General features: G+C 55.4%; 1 protein-coding gene across 2 annotated transcripts in view; it reads right to left on the bottom strand.

Annotated features, from left to right (window-relative positions):
* The window catches only part of GRM4 (glutamate metabotropic receptor 4), a 98,383-nt gene extending 84,848 nt beyond the window's left edge, over nucleotides 1-13,535 (bottom strand). For both annotated transcript variants that reach the window (XM_033863693.2, XM_033863694.2), the window contains exon 1: nucleotides 13,017-13,535. In XM_033863693.2, coding sequence (XP_033719584.1) covers nucleotides 13,017-13,535 — 519 coding nt within the window. The remainder of the gene's footprint in view (nucleotides 1-13,016) is intronic.
* Between the last annotated feature and the right edge of the window lie 2,743 nt (nucleotides 13,536-16,278).

Below are 16,278 nucleotides of genomic sequence, written 5' to 3'. Positions count from 1 at the left end.
GCTCAGGATGAAGAAAAAGCTGACAGATCCTTCAGGAGCTGGCTGGGTCACAAGCTAACTAGGTCACCCACGAGATTTAATTCAACAACCCCCGGACTAGAATATGAGGCCGAGTGAAATCAAAGTGGGCGAGCTGAAAAAGAGCAAGAAATTCCAAACACATGCCGCTGAGAACTGTGGAATGAGCAGAGGCTTCAGGGATAGGCAGTGCTGCAGGCCTCCACTGCTTTCTGGACAAGCCTCAGTTTCCTCACCTGTAGAACAGGGCCAGTGCGACGGACTTCCTAGCCAGTGACTTACATTAGATAACCTATGTGAAACTCCTGATACAGGGCCAGGCACATAAATTCAACTATTCATTTTATGAAGCACCTGTCAGGTTCCAGGCCCTGGAGATAGAGCAGACAAGAAAAGGGACACAACCGTGCCCTGAAGAGCTGACATCCAAGTGACCAATGCTGTTATCCATCAGGGTGTCAGGAGAGGTGGCATTCAAGATGGGCCTTTGAAGCACAGGTGGAATTTCCAAAGCAAAAAACAATGTGGCGGGAATATAATCCCTTTAGAGAAATGTTTGGCAGCTTCTCCTAAATCTAATCATTCATGCAGCCAACGAGCCAGCAATCGTATCTACTCATATTTATATGTATAATATAAATGAGCACTAATGTCCACTAAAAGACATGTACGCAAATGTTCAGAAGAGCTTTATTCCTAATAGCCAAACACTGAACTCAGCCCAGATGTCCAGCAGCAGCAGGATGGGTAAATGAATGCTGAACTACACAAACAATGACACAGTGGAATAGTGCAGAGCAATGAAAAAGAGCAAATCATCAAAATACCCAACCACATGGGGGAATCTCACAGGTAATGTGAGCGAAAGAAGCCACGCACAAAAGACTGACTGTATGACTCTGGTTGTGTGAAGCTCAAAACCAGACAAAACTAATCTATGGGGGCTTCCCTGGTGGCACAGTGGGTGAGAGTCCGCCTGCCAATGCAGGGGACGCGGGTTCGTGTCCCGGTCCGGGAAGATCCCACATGCCGCAGAGCAGCTGGGCCTGTGAGCCATGGCCGCTGAGCCTGCGCGTCCGGAGCCTGTGCTCCGCAATGGGGGAGGCCACAACAGTGAGAGGCCCGCGTACTGAAAAAAAAAACAAAAAACAAAAAACTAATCTATACTTTTAGAAATCAGGCTACCAACTAGCCTTGGGGACGGAGGGATGTGGACTGGGAGGGGCTCAAGAGAATGTTCTAGGGAACTGAAAATGTTCTATATCTTAATTTATAAAAGCTCATCAAGTAATGCCCTCGAAATTTGTGTACTTTACCGTGTATAAGTTATACTTCAATTATTTTTTATGTAAAGAAAAGGCAGAGAGAGCATTCTTCAGGGGCTGAGAGGACATCAGAAGCAGAGGTTAGCAGATTGGACACTGCAAGGGGTGTGGTCAGGGAATGACCCTGGGGAACTGGACTGGAGCTGGCAGGGGCTGGAGGGAGAGCTGGAGTTGAGGTGCACGAGATGGGTACCAAGGCAAGGCCACCCTGGGAGCCCTGGGGCTCCTGCCTCCTTCTCCCAGACCCCTCCTGCCATGCATCCCTCCTGCCCACAGCAAATGGTGCAAGTGAGGTCATCTCCCCTCCCTGCTGGACTGGCCCCCTGTCCACACCCTCCCTCAGCCACCATGCTGGATTGCAATCCTGGAGCTGAATTTCCTGGGCTTTGGGGGCTTTCCTCCTGAGGAGGAATCAAGTGAAGCCACAGTCCCCCGGCCTCAGGCCGGCAGAGTCCAGCTGGGCACCTCTCCCCACTCCCGTGCTCTATGCTCATAGCATCATGGAGGACACCTGGTTCTGCCTCCTACGCTGCACCTGCCACATCCACCTTTCCACCCACCCCCAAAGGGAGCACCTGAACACCTGTCACTCCCAGGATAACCGCTCCAATTAGGTAGGGCCCTGCCACCTCCTGCTTCCCAGCACCCAGCACCCCAGCCTTCACTGCCACGACTCCTTGTGGAGGGAGAGCCCCCTGGACGTGCACAGACACGGCCGAGGAAGCGGCTCAGAAACCTCACACCCCACCAGCCACCAGTGAGACATGACACGAGCCCACTCGCTCCTCTGGGCAGCTCCTGAGCTGAGGCCCAGGGGCCAGCCCGGCCCTACCTCCCACGATCCACTACACGAGGCTGCACGGGGGCCAAGTCAGAATCAGCCACAGGACCTCCTCTGGGGCCACGGCCCCGGCCACGGGGCGCCACCGAGTCCAGCCGTCACCCCTTGCTGGCAAGAGTACAAGAAATTATAAACACGCTTGCCCTTTGCCCCAGCACGTGTCTGCAGGAATTCACCCTACAGAGACCTGCGGAGTGGCCAATCACAAAGTTACCCATCGCAGCTCTTTGTTAAAGCACGAGATCAGGAACCACCAAGTGTCCGTCCTGAGGAGACAGGAAGCAGGCAGTCCTGGGGACCACACAAAGCCCTTTTGTGCCGACAGAGGTGAACCCCAAGAGCACTGCAAGCTCACCCAGCAGGGGCTGCGGATGTGTGAAAATGGAGGGGGAGAACACACGTGTGCAGCCCCCCCCACGTGCTGGTGAATGTTGCCTGGAGTGTGTGACACGGCAGCCACGCCCAGGCGAGAGCTCTCTGGAAGGCACGCAGGGAGCGGTGGCTGCCTCCAGGCTGTACTCCAGGGGCTGGGGTACGTCCTCCGGCTCCTTTGAACACCCAGGGGAAGGTCTGAGGCACTCACGCAGTAATGCTGTCACTGAAAAGGAGGCCGTGCCTACGGTGCTCCAGGTCCCCCAGCGGCCAGACAAAAGGCTCATTCCGGAGAGAGAAGCATCCCTAAAGGAGACCCTGTCAAGTCCCCAAACACACACACCCTCTCTCCCCCACCACCAACTGAAATGCTTGAGAGAGGGGTCAGGACTCAAGGCCGGGAGAGCCCAGCACAGGTGGTGGGGGAGCCCCAGTCTGATGTTGGGAGGCGAGAGGAGGGGTTCCTGGTCCAGGCTGAGCGGCCAGGCCCAGGTGGGAATGGGGGCAGGGAAGGCAGGTGAGGGGGCTACTCTCCTCTTACTGAGTTTGTTGTACTTTCCTAATTGATTTTGTCACCGGGATACTTAGGACCATCTTAGAAACCACTTAAGCAATTTAAAATAATCAAAGTACTTAGAAGGCACTTAACGTTTCCTCACACTTCAGGCTTCCCATAAACCCCTTCCAGCTTCGACCCAAGGCCATCCTGCTGTCTAGAGCGACCCCTGTGGGGAAGGCGGCCGCCTGGTCAGGCCCAGCTCCTGCAGCCCCAGGCAGGTGGGAGAGCCAGGCCCCCACAAGCACACCAGGCTCCCTCTCTCTCTCACTCCCACCCCCCCGCCTCTCTCTCTCTCATCACCTCGCCCCAGCCCAGGCCCCCTGAACAGGTGGCAAGTGGAAAGGTCAATTGGAATATAAAGCAGAATTTTCCTTTTCATTTCCAACATGTCTTGGTCATAAAAATGCTAGTTTAGTAATTCAGGGGAAACCGAAAAGTACACAGTTCAAACCGGGCTTGGCAGGGGGACGTAAAGTGGGCTTAGCCCTGCGGCCTGTGAGCCCCACCCATGCGGCAGGCACAGCTCCCTCATCCAACTCCTGGTCCCAAGGATGGCAGGCTCCCTGATTTGTCTTTCTGTCTGTATCCAGGCCGGGCACCAAGAGAGGTCCAACCCAGTCCTGCCCTCAATGTGCATATGAACTCTGGGGAGACCCAAGAATGCCACACGAGAAACCCCATGTACCCCAGGATTTCAGACCTTGGAGGGTCAGGAAGGTCTTGGATGTTGAGTCAGGGCTTGGGGGAGGAGCCCGACTCTGCCCGTCAGGCATCAAGGAGGACATTCCAGGAGGAGGGCATGGCCCAGGCAAAGGCGGGGAGGCCCACGATCAGGGGAGGCCACGGGTGGTCAGCCTGAACCTGAGGAGTAAGCTCATCGCTCCTTCTGCAGGAAAGGCTCCAGGTAAAGGACAGGGGTCAGAGCCCACCTAATCCAACGCCCTCGGCTCATAGAGAGGGCAGCCAACCCACCCAAGGTCACACAGTGAGTCAGCAGCAGAGCCAGGCCCAGAGCGCAGGTCCCTAAGCTATGGGAGACTTCTGGTAAGGGGACCCTCAGCCTTCCCCAAGTGAGGAGCCGGAGATCACCCTACCATCCCCCACACCTAACTGGGAGGGTCGGAAGGACCCCAGGACCATCACACAGGGGGACTCGGGTACACTCACCAGAGTCATTCCTATGCCCAAAGCCAGCAACCTGCCCCTCCGCCCCACAGAGCCCCCCACCCTTCATGGCCCAGACCACATGCCTCCTCGAAGGCCCCTTGGATACTCTGTCAGCAAGAGATGAGGACAAATATTATTGACCCTACTGTGCGCCCAGCCTGCCACCTGCTTCCCATTCTTATTCTGCATCCACACCCTGAAAGGTGCATGTGATTCTGCCCATTTTATAGATGAGATGGTGAGGTCCAGAGAGGCCCAGTGACCTGGGGCCAGGATCTGAGTGACCTACTGTGTGGCTGCCCCCCCATGGCCAGGCACTCAGCCAATATCGAGTCCCATGCCAGGCACTGCCCTGAGCTCTTTCTGTGTAATCCTCATGTAATCCTCACAAGGCCCTATGAGGTGGGGGCTACAAGGGTCCCCAGTTTTACAGACAAGGAAACTGAGGCACAGAGAGGGGCCTCCCAGGTAATAATGGCAGAGCAGGGGTATGAACCAGGCCATCTGGCCCAGGGCCCACGCTTCGACCACTGAAAGCTACTGCCCCTTAGGGTCCCCGTCTGCCTCCCTCCTGTATCCAGCTCTGTTCATCCTCAGGTCAGGGAGCGGGGAGCAGCGAAATGAAGGGGGAGGAGTTAGAAGAGGTACAGGGGGCTTGGGAGGGGGAGGCCAGAGGCCAGCACGGGGAGAGCCAGGAGAAAGAACTAGCCTCTCACATGGGCTCTACCCTTACATCTCCTCCCCATCACCTCTGTGGCTTCACAAGGACTGGTCAAGAACCACCTACCTATGTTACAGGTGAGGAAACTGAAGGCCTGAGAGGCCCAGTGACTTGCCCAAGGTCACCAGAATCCTGGTAACCCTCCTCCCCCAATACCCTTTGCAGCTAGAAGGAGCAGCTGTGGGTTTTGGAGCCCCCTTGGTCCTCCTCCCCCTGGCCCCAGGGCTGTCTGGGTCCTCCCTCTTGAGCTCCTGGGTCAAGTCAGCAACCAAGCACAGTCCTGCCCCAGGGCCTTTGCACTTGCTGTTCCCTCTACCTGGAAAACTCTTCCTCCAGATATTCGTAGGGCGACCTCCTTCACTCGACTCAAGTTTATGCACAAATGTCCCCCTTCAAAAAGTCCACCTCCAACCATCCTGTCTAAGTTGGCACCCCCACCCACCATGGCTTTCTAGCCACCTCCTTGCTTTGTCCTACAAGGAAGTGCTCTCCCGTGACAATTATACGTTTATGTGTTTTACCTGTTCACTGCCTGCCTTCCCTTCAAACGTGGAAGCCTACAAGGGCCAGGCCTCCATCTGCTTTGTTGCCTGCTTTGTAAGGTTGCTTAGCGTGGCGGCTCTCCACCTGGGGTTGCACGTGAGTATCACCCGGGGAGCCCAGGCCCCATCTCACATCAATCAAATCCAAAATCCTGGGGTGGGGCTCGGATACCCAGGAATTTTAAACTCCCCAGCTGATTCCAATGTGTAGCCAGTTGGAGGCCACAGCTCTAGCAGGGCGAGGCCCGGAGGAGATGTTCAAGACACACTTGGTGAGTGAACGAATGAATGGATTCTTACAGATGGGCCAACCAAGGTCCAGGTGGGGGACAGCGAGCCAGAAACCAGCAGTCATGACCTTGAGCTTCCCCAGGCTCAGCCCCACCTCGGCCCCTCCACAATGTCACACACCTTGCCCAGGGGCCCTGTCAGCCCTACCCAGGCTCCAGGAGCCCACCAGGCCTCCCTCCAGGGCATCTCCAGGAAGTCTACCCAGAGGCCCCCCAAAGGCCTCCACTCTCTCCTTTTCATTCCTAGTAATGAGCCTGTTTGCCAGTCCAGTGATCAGAGCTGAAACCCTGTTGCTTCCACTCCCAAATTTCCCATGTTCAGAGAGGTCCTGCAACCCGAAGGTACACATCAGAGGAAGTGGGCTTGAGAGGGCTGCGGGGTGGGCGGGGGCACTCGCTGGGGAAGCCAGAGGGGACAGGAATACCGGGACACCAAGGAGGACTCAGAGCATCCACGCAGCGGCCAGCTGAGCCTCCCAGCAGGTGTGCAAATACAGACCCAGCCCCAAGGCTCCTCACCACTGGAGGCCCAGGAAGCCAATGCTCCCCAGGTGACTATGATGAGCTGCCAGGCTTGAGAACCACCAGGCGATGCAACCTGTACCCCAGTGCCCCACCCACAGGGAAGGACTTGCCGGAAGCACAGAGAGAATTGGCAACTCAGTGGTCAGGGCTGTTCCCCTCCCCTCACCTCCCTCCCCACTCTGTTTAGATGCTGGTCTGACCCTGGGTCTTGAGGCCCCCTCCCCAGACTCCCACCACGAAGGGACACCTAGGGTTTGGGGGAAAGAGAAATGCTGTAAAAGCAGAGGGAGGGCTGCGTGGTCCTCACCTCAGGAGAACGGGCCCTGACAGTCACCCTCAGCAAGACCACTTCCTACACCTCCTCCGCTCCTCCCCGACCCCCTCTCACACCTTAATGTCTATCCAACCTGTTCTCGTAACACCGGCAACCCCTAAGCACCGCTAAAGGCTTTGCGTACTTTATCGCTGCTGCCTAATGAGTATCATCACACTCCTTCTTACAGATACAGAAACTGAGACTCAGAAAGGCCACACAGTGAGTATTGGGCCAGATCTCACCCAAGACTATCTGATGACCAAAAGAGAGGAGAGCAGAGGGATAAAAAGGGTAGATTCAGGGTCAAACAGCCTGGGTTCATATGCCAGCTCCACCACTTACTAGCTGTGTGACCTTGAGGAATTTGCTTAGCCTCTCTGAGCCTCAGTTCTCCGTCTGTAAAATGGGGATAACCACTGTACACCTACCCCTGGGGGTTGCTGTGAGGACTGGGGCAGACCCTGACACAGGACACATGCCATGTAAATGCTGCGATTATTCTACCCCAACGACCTCTTCAGGAGGGTCCCTCATTCACCCCCGAACATGCACTGAGTGAGCCTTCTTGGGACAAATCTCTAACAACAGCCAATAGTGGGACATGGGGATACCCTTTAACGGGGAACAAAGCATTAAGCGAAAAGAATTCCGTAAGTCGGCAAGGGGCTGGAGGTATTTGGGAGGAGGAAACAGGTGGCCCAGGGGTCACCAAAGTGGTGGGCACTGGTGGCCAGTGGCTGGACCCCATGGTAAAGTGAGCTTACCTACACTTATCCCCACAGCCAGGAGCTCATGCAGGCTCTGCAGACGGGGGCCCCCCTGCTGTCATTGCAGAGTTTGGGGAGACATGGGGGCTGCAAATGGCTCACTCTCCGTGAGTCCCTTCAGCCATGATTTCCTGAGGGCCCCCCATGGACCTGGCATCTGTTGGGATCCTACAGGCGCAACTTAGAGGCCAGCAGGGGTCAGCTGATGGTCTCTGTCTCATCTACTTAATTCCAAGGGCATAGCTCAAGAGCAGTGCTAGACAATATGTAAATGAACAGGCATGGCTGCGCTCCCATAAAACTTTACAGACACTGAAATTTGAATTTCATATAATTTTCCTGTGTCATGACATATTGCTTTTAATTTTTTTTCAACCATTTAAAACACGGAGACCATTCTCAGCTCATGGGCCGTACAAAAACAGGCAGCAGCCCAGAGGGGAAGCCAAGAGAAACATGAAAACAAACAAAGAAATACGGACATGACTACAAACTGTGGTGAGGGTCATGAAGGGGAAGATGGGAAAATAATATAGAATAACTGGGGGATGGAGGGTGGTTCTCTGAAGAGCGTCCGCTTAAACTTTAGGTTGAATGAGAAGGATGCAGCCTCAAGGAGTAGGAGGAGAACATTCCAATAGAGACGGGACAGCAGGTGCAAAGGCCCTGTGGTGGGCAAACAGCACAGTGTCTTCAAGGAACATAAAGAAAACAGTAGGACTGGTATGGAGTGCACCCAGGAGAGGCAAAACGATGTGGTCAGAGCACCAGGTAGCACAGGGCCTGTCAGACTGGCAAGCATTTTGGAAGTTTGCGTTTTAATCTAAGAGCAATGCAAAGTCAAGAACAAGTTTAAGCAGGGTGGGGAGCAGGTTGGATTTGGCTTTTAGCAAGGTCGCTCTGTTAGCTGAGCAAAGGCTGGGCTGTGGAAAGGCCTGTCTGGAAGCAGGGAGAGGAGAGAGGTTTCTGCCGGATCCGGGTGAGAGCGCACAAGGTGGGGGTTGAGGAGACTCCAGCACGAGGACGTGTCCTAAAGGAGAGCCTGCAGGATCTGCAGATGGTAGAAAGGCAGAGGTCAAAAATGCCACCACGTCTCTTGGCCTGGGCGCTGCAAGCACAGAGCTGTCTTCAAGGACAGGCAGGCTGTGTGAGAGTGGGTGGACCCTCTTGAAAGTTCCTCCTGGTTGTGCAGTGAAAACACTTTCAAGCAGAACATGGGGTATCAGCTGAGCCACAGAGGTTCCCCAGGAGCCCTGGGCCTGGCACTGAGGGGCAGACAAGCCAAGCACCTGGCAGGCAGCTTTCTCTAAAAGGCACCACAGACCCTTACCAGCACTCACAGCCCCGCGAGGGACAAGCCCTCACAGGCCAGGCTGACGTGGCACAGAGAGCCAATGTCGCCCACCAGTGTCCCTGGCCCGGCCTCTCCTAGGAAGCTGGGCACCTGCCCTCCACCTGCTGGCTGGCATCCCCTCTCCCACCTGCCCCTTCCTGCCCTCTCTCCACTCCACCCCAGTCTTAGTGCTCAAACCCCACTGTGGTGACGGCCAGAAAACCCTCATTACCTGCAAGTTAAGTTGGCCACTCAGTCTCCACACCACAGGGAGACACCTGAGGCCCAGCAGATGGTCGGTCCTCTCCAGGATCAGCCTCAAAGGTCACCATCTGTCCCTGCCCACCCGGCCCAGCCTCTTCCACATCAACGGAGCCTCTCATGCTGACTTAAGGCCCAGCTACAAGCTGTGCAATGACATTTTCTGCAGGCTGACTGTGTGCCAGGCACCAGGCTAGGCCTTTTCTGGACATTAACCCTTAATTCCCACACCAGGCCTAGGAGACCACTGTCATCCCCTTTTTACAAAGGAGGAAACCGACGCACAAACAGGCTAAACGATTTGCCAAGGTGGCGAAAGCTGTCTGGCTCCAGTCTCCAGATGCTTACCCACCATGCTAGGCCACATTCCCATCTTCAAGCCTCAGTTTTTGTTGTTGTTGTTGTTTTTTCTCCACTGCAAAATTAATGAGGGACTCAATGCAATGATTTCTGGATCCTTCTGAGCTCTTACAGGTCAAGGATTGGAAAACTGTTTCCTTCCAGGGCACTTACTATGTTCTTTTTCCCCCCAACAATAACTGCTCTCAGGAAAAGATATTACTGACTCGTTCATACTATGGTGGAAGTGACTGGTATGGTGAGTAGATATGGTGGATATGGTGAGGTAACTCTGGTGGCACAGCGATTCAAACTCAGATCTGACTGGCTTCAGAACCTGGGCTGTCCCCACGACACAGCATTGTAGAGGTCACATCCTCTGCGTTAGGCTCTCCTCTGAAAAGTATTCTTTAGCTCCATCAATATTCCCTTGATTAGGAGAATGGAGCCAAAATGAAGATGAAGGAGTGGGTGGGAACAGGGGAGTAAAGGATATGAGCTGTCAGACCCACAACTTCCCGAAGTCAGGGCTTCTGATCCCTAATGACGGCCTGGGTTTGAGGCCCCACTTCCAACCCAGTTGCTTTGGGCAGGCAGTCTGGAAGGAGTCAGTTCTGGGAGCTGGGACCTGACTCCCAGCCCTGGCCCGTCCCTTAATCAGGGCTCAGTTTCCACAACTGTACGACAGGAAGTTGGCCCCTCCCAGCTCTGGCAGGTGTGAGTTTTGCTCATACCCTGGCCTTGACAGAACCCCATCAGCATTCTCCAGGCAGGAAATTACCCCACGTGCCCCCAAACCCAGAGCTCCTCTCTAAGCTTTGCACAGGAAATCCACCTCACAGAGGAAAAAGAGCTGTAATCACAGCCTCTGGGGGAAGTTCCCAGCAGACCCCACTAATAGCCTTGGCAGGGAGCGGGGCTGGGGCGCAGCAATGCCCTTTGAAACAGACACCTGACACCGCAGCTCCCCTGGCCCCCAAGATGCCCCTCCCTCATCCTTCCCTGCCTGAAGCTCTGCACCTGACCTCCCTCCTCAAAGTTCAACCTTTTTGTCTCTGTAAATGGCTTTTCAGTTTCTGGCCCAGCCTCTCATTTCTACCAGTTTAATTATTGAGGAGCCCTCTTGTCGCCAGCCTGGAACATTAACGCTCTTAAAAGGGACCCAGGGACTTCGGACCATAGCCAGCTGTCTCCTTCTGCCTCTCTCCCCATCTCCCCCACCGCCCGTCCCCTTTCCTTTCCCAACAGGCCCCTTCCGTCCCCCTTCCTTCTCCCCTCCCTAGGCCTCTACCTCCCAGTCCCATCTTGCTCTCGGGGCAGGACAAAACCCAGGCCACGCCACATTCATATGTGACCAGATGGGCAGCTGAAGAGCCCTCGGCTGGTGAGGCCCTTTGGCCCCAGACCCCCTCACCCCACCAGCGACCTTCCCCATCCTGGGAGAGGTCAGCACAGCAGTCACAGCCCACTGCTGTGTGGGGCTTCCAAGAACCCGCTTCAAGGCCTCATGCTGACAGCGACCTTTCTTAGAGCCTTGGCCATGTGTCTGGTGACACCTCTCAGCTCCTTTGATCTTTTCCACCTCCCTATAAAGTGCGTACTGGTTCCCCTCTAGGACATGGTGGGGAAGGACCCTTACCAATGTCATAGCCCCAAGGGCCCAATCACGTTGTTTTATCATCTTTATAAAACACTTTTTAAAAGACACAGACTCACCAAGGTGTTTAATACAAAGCTCAGAAAAGGACACTGCAGCAGCCCCACCTGTAGTCTGGTCTTCTCAAAGGCTAGGGGGCTGTGCCCCACTCAGTCAGGATGACCCAGGTCGCCTCACCTCCCAAGCCCAGGGAAGGCAGGCTGAATTGGTGACACAGCTCACCGAAGCCATCACTAGGCCCTGGGACCACAGAGCCTTGCTCCCCCTCCCCTCTGGGTCTCTACTCCTCACTGCAGAATTGGGCAGGTGGAGGGACTGGACCAGTTTCCCATTCCCCAACCATCCCACCAACGAATGTCCACAAGCAACACTGCTCCCCAGCAGTTGTTCAAATTGCCCGCTACAAAGGCAAAGTCTCCTTCAAGTCTCCGGCTTCGGCGTGATTTTGCATCCTTCAGAATGCATCCATTTGTTTTTAAATTAAAATAATGTTTTCATCTGGATCATCAAGCAAAACCAACACTACAGGAAGAAGGCCCCAAGGCAAGGACTGCAGAGCACACGTGGCCCAGACCAGCCTATGGCAAAGTTCCAACCCCACCCCTGCTGTGACAGGACAACTCAACCACCTTTCTTTCCCACCTACCCTCACAGCCAACACAGAGACATTCGCACCGTTCATCCCCACTTCTACCCCGGCCCCCAGAAATGCCCCCCAAGTACTGATGCATCATGGGATTGGGCAAACGTGTTCCAGAAAGGGTCCAGGAGAGACGGCTCCAGCCTCAGCGCTTCCCATCCTGCATGAGGCCAAACAGCCTCTCTCTGTCCACTCCCTAACTCTGGAGCCTTTGAGGAGGCAAGGGGCCAATTCCAGAGGCCAAGAATCTAACACCAGAGTGAAGAAGGGACCCAGAGGCTCCATTTGTGCCATCTTCCTCCTCCCTCACCCTCTTCTCTCTCCCTCTCTCTCTGTCTTTCTGTCTCTCTCTGTATCTCTCTCTCTGTCTCTCTCTCTCTCTCTGTCTCTCTCTCTCTCTCTCTCTCACACACACACACACACACACACACACACACACACACGCACACACAGCAAACGAGGAGGCTCCCAGAGAGAAGCAGGCACATAATTATTGGTAAAATGCTTGTAATGTTTTTCTCTCTACCCAGTAGCTTTCAGTAGTTTTAGCAGCTTAGCGAAGCACTTGGCTCCAATTGAATTGCAAATCAGCAGCTCCTGCCCCAGGAAGAGAGGAAGGGAGGCGGCAAGGAGGGGGCAGGGAGGGATTCCAGAAGGAAGGGGAGAAAGGTGTGCAAGGAAGAGGGGCAGAAGGAAGGTAATGAGCCAGGGAGGCTAAGCTCAGGGCCAAGGGCACCAGAAACAGGGACTGCCCGCTCCTCCAGGCCTTTTCCCGTCCTCATCTCCGTTCACTGCGGTAGCCAACACCTCATCCAAAAAATCAGGACACATCTTCTAACTATAATCCTGAGGTGGAGCGGAAGGGCCATGCGGGGCTTTCTCAGCTACCCGGGAGAAAAACAGATCTTTCTTGGCAATTGCAATTATTGAAAAACAATGTCAAAACAAAAGTCTTGCTTTTTCTCCCTGGCAATCTCCAACATTCCCATTCCCATTCTATGTTTATCTTTTAATCTGTCTACCTTTCTATCTACCTAAATTTCTATTCGTCCATCTGTCTGGGTTTTTTATATTTCTGTCTGCCCATCTCCTCCTCCCTTCTGTTGTTCGCCAGTACTTCCTTTCCCCTCCCGGTTCAGAATTCCCCGCAGAGGAGCAGAGTCGATCAAGGAGCTGCCTGCAGCAGGTGCTGTTTCAGCACCATGGTCAGCACCACGGAGCTGGGTCCCTCCTCACCACAGGTCAGCCCCAAATTCTCAGAGATTGCTCGGGGAGCTGGGAAACACACTCTCTCCCTCGGATTCAGGAGGAGAAGAAGAGAAAGGAGCTGGGCAGGCACTAACCTTGAAGAGACGAAGGATGTTGGCCACCATGATGGAGACCGAACTCCCTGAAGCACCGATGACACCCACCACGCGCTCAGGTTTAGTGATGATGGGCGGGCCGCCGCTGCCACAGCGGACCTCCGTGCCATCCTTCTCAATGAGCGCCTGCACAAAGGTCAGCGACTGCTCCAGGGCATGGGTGTCCCTGGAGCAGGTGTCCAGTATGCGGGCGCCCAACGTGATGTTGGGCAGCAGGTCCGGGTCATTGTTAATGCGATCTAGAGCAAAGAGCATGGCCTCCAGGCGGTGGATGCCCTTTTCCTTCTTGAGTTCTCCGCAGGCCTTGCCCTCTGAGCCCCGGCCGTGCACCGGGAACAGGCCTCCCAGAGTGATGTCACCATCTATGCGGATGGAATTCATTTGAGGGTGGCCTTTGGGCTTCCCCAGGGAGGAAGGCACCCAGGGCCCAGACAGGCTGAGGAGCAGGCAAAGGAGCAGCCGGGCCCACCACCAGCCCCAGCCCCTCTTCCCAGGCATCTCGGAAATCCCTAGAGACCCATGAATGGCAGGCCTCCCTCCTAGCCGTGTGGGCCCCTGGCCCACAGCCTGGGGGAGCAGGGGCAGAGCAGCCCCCACAAGTCTCTCCAGTGCAGCTTCAGCAGCAGGGCGGCTGATGGCAGCCAACAGGCTGAACCATGCTGGTGTTCCTCGCCCCGCAGGCAACGCTCAGTTACGGGCACAGGCCATGCTCCCAGACGGCAGGGAGTGCCTGGGGTGCAGCAAAGCTCTGGGCTTGGTCCCCACGTCCTGCAGGCCTGTTCTTGGTGGGTGACTGTGAAAGGAGGAGAGTGCTCCTAGCTTGGCAGGTCTTGGCATCAAGGGGAAAACAGCTCCAATGCTCTCCTCTTACCAACCTTAAAGAGAGAGAGAGAGAGAGAATCAAGGAGAAGCCCAAAGAAGACGTTAGCAATTCGGATCTCTCATCAGGAGCCTGAGAGCAGGAGATGCTGGAGGTTATAGCCAAAGACTCCACAAATCTCCCGAGCTTGGTTTCCTCCCAGCTGCTGCTCAACTTTGGTCCAAATGGGAGAATTTGAGGCAGAAATTGGGTGGTGTCTGAAGATTTCTTAAGGCCTGTGCCCACTACCATCAGACCCGAGGCCTCAGAGAGCTCTCTCCCCAGGCAACAGCCTGGGAGGCTTGGGCAGAGGAGAGGCCCCTCTCAACACTCACCCACAGGAAGGAGCAGGCAGAAACCGGTCCCACAGGGCACAGCTCATTTCAGAGACGAGGAAACCAAGGCCCAGAGCAGGAGAGCACCTGACCCGAGTCACACAGCGGGCAAGCAGCAGAACGCTGCCTGGAACCCAGCTTTCTGGCTCCCAGCTCTGGAACCAGACACACTTGGGCTCCTTGAGGACTCAGAGACAAGGAAAGCCAACGAGGCCCAGGAGAAGAAGTCTGGCTGAGAGCTGCTCAGCCTGAAGGCCAGGGAGAAGCTGGGGCTGCCGGGGCTTTGGGGTTCTCCTGCTGAACTGGGGAGGGCTAGGTGGACCCTCCCATTTCCACCCCAGCTGCTCTGCCCCGGCTGGGGGGTGGTGGGGGAGGGGGGCGGGCGGGCGGTCAACCCAACTGAGGCTCATTTTCTCTTGCTGGGCCTCCCTCCCCTCCCCTCCCCTCCCCTCCCCCTCTCTAAGGGTCTTTCTCTCTTAGTTTCCTTTGCTCCTTCTCTCTTCCCCACTTCCTCCCTCTGCGAGTGGGGCTTGGGTTCTGGCCTGAGCTAGTGCACGTTATGATGACGGTCGTTATTATTGTTGTTGTGATTAAATATTTATCTGCAAGGGTGGAGGAGGGAGTACCAGCTCTTCCTCATTCTCATGGCTAATTTGGGCTAATTTCCCCAGGACTTCCTTGTGTGGGCCCAGCCTTCCCTTACCACCAGCAACCTCCCTGCCCTCGACTCAGGAGGCCCCAGGGAGAAAGGCGGAAAGCTGAGCCAGGGCTTGGCTAGGGGGCGATCCCAAGGCCCCCTTCCCCATGGGTTTGTCAAATGAAGACCAGCAGCCACTCACCCGTTCTGTGCCTCAGTTTCCCTAGCCATTTGGAAGAAGAGCTTGTGTTTGGGTTGGGAGGTGTCCCTGGAAATATGGTCCCTCTATCAAGACCAAGTGGTGGTCTCAGAACCACCCATCCCCCACCCCACAGAGGCCCTGACTGCTCCAGGTCTGCACAAGGGGTAGAGGAGGAGAGGGGGCACACCCCAGGACCCAACCTCAGCTCCCGGGTTTCTTCTAAACCCTCACCTCACATCTTAACCCCGCATCAGAATGCTCCCTCCTCCGTTTAGCTCCTCAGAGGCAAAGAGTATGGCTCTTAATTCTCCTCAGCCCCCTCTGCAGGTGAACCAGTAGCCCAGAGGGACCACATAACTCTGCCGAAGTCAAACAGCAAGTCAAGGCGGGTGAGGGCTCAAAGCCAGCCCCAGTCACACTGAGAGAGCCTGGGGAAGCTGGCGGGAAGCCAGGACTCAGTGACCTAGGGCTGGTGTAGTGCTTTGGGGAAGGCTTAAGAGCTGTTAAAATACAAGAGCGGGGCAGCTACACCTGTGTGGACCCCTCATCAGCACTCACCCCTTTGTGTGAGTGAGTTATCAGATCTCTCTCCCAGGGGGCCATGGAGAGTGAGGGGATGGGGGATACTAGCTGCTGAGGCCAGTTCTAGGGGATTCAGAAGAGAAACAGCAGAAGCCTCAGACCACCCTGCAGTCCTGCTGCTGCCCTGCTGGAGGCCACACCTGTCCCCTAGGGAGTCCTCAGTTTCAACATCTGTAAAATGGATGGGCTGGAATAAGACCCAGTCTGGAGGCCATCCTGTCCCTGTGGGAGCATTTCAGTTGTCACAATGATGAGAGTCACCTACTAGCTTGCATCCAGGCAGGGTCAGAGATGGCATGGGCAAGACAGCCCGCACAATGAAACACTGTCTTGTCCAAACGCCAATTGTGCCCCATGGAGAAATAACAGCGAAGGACAACATAGCACTGTGTGCCAGCCACCACGCAGGTGCTTCTCAGGTGACACTCACATCCCTATGAGCCAGGTGGGATTTTTATCCCCATCACACAGATGACGAAGCTGAGGCACCAAACGTCAAACAGTGACACAGCCCAGGGACACGGAGCTTGAGCAGGCCGCCCGGGCCCTGACCACCCCACCACGCTGGCCCCGAGGGTCTCTCAGGCCCTGCCCAGTTCCCACATCCTAGGAAGTCAGGCTTGGTT

Source organism: Tursiops truncatus, chromosome 10, assembly GCF_011762595.2.
Source record: "Tursiops truncatus isolate mTurTru1 chromosome 10, mTurTru1.mat.Y, whole genome shotgun sequence".
Lineage (NCBI taxonomy): Eukaryota > Metazoa > Chordata > Mammalia > Artiodactyla > Delphinidae > Tursiops > Tursiops truncatus.
Note: the sequence above shows the minus strand (reverse complement) of the source record. Positions and strands in the feature narration are given on the sequence as shown.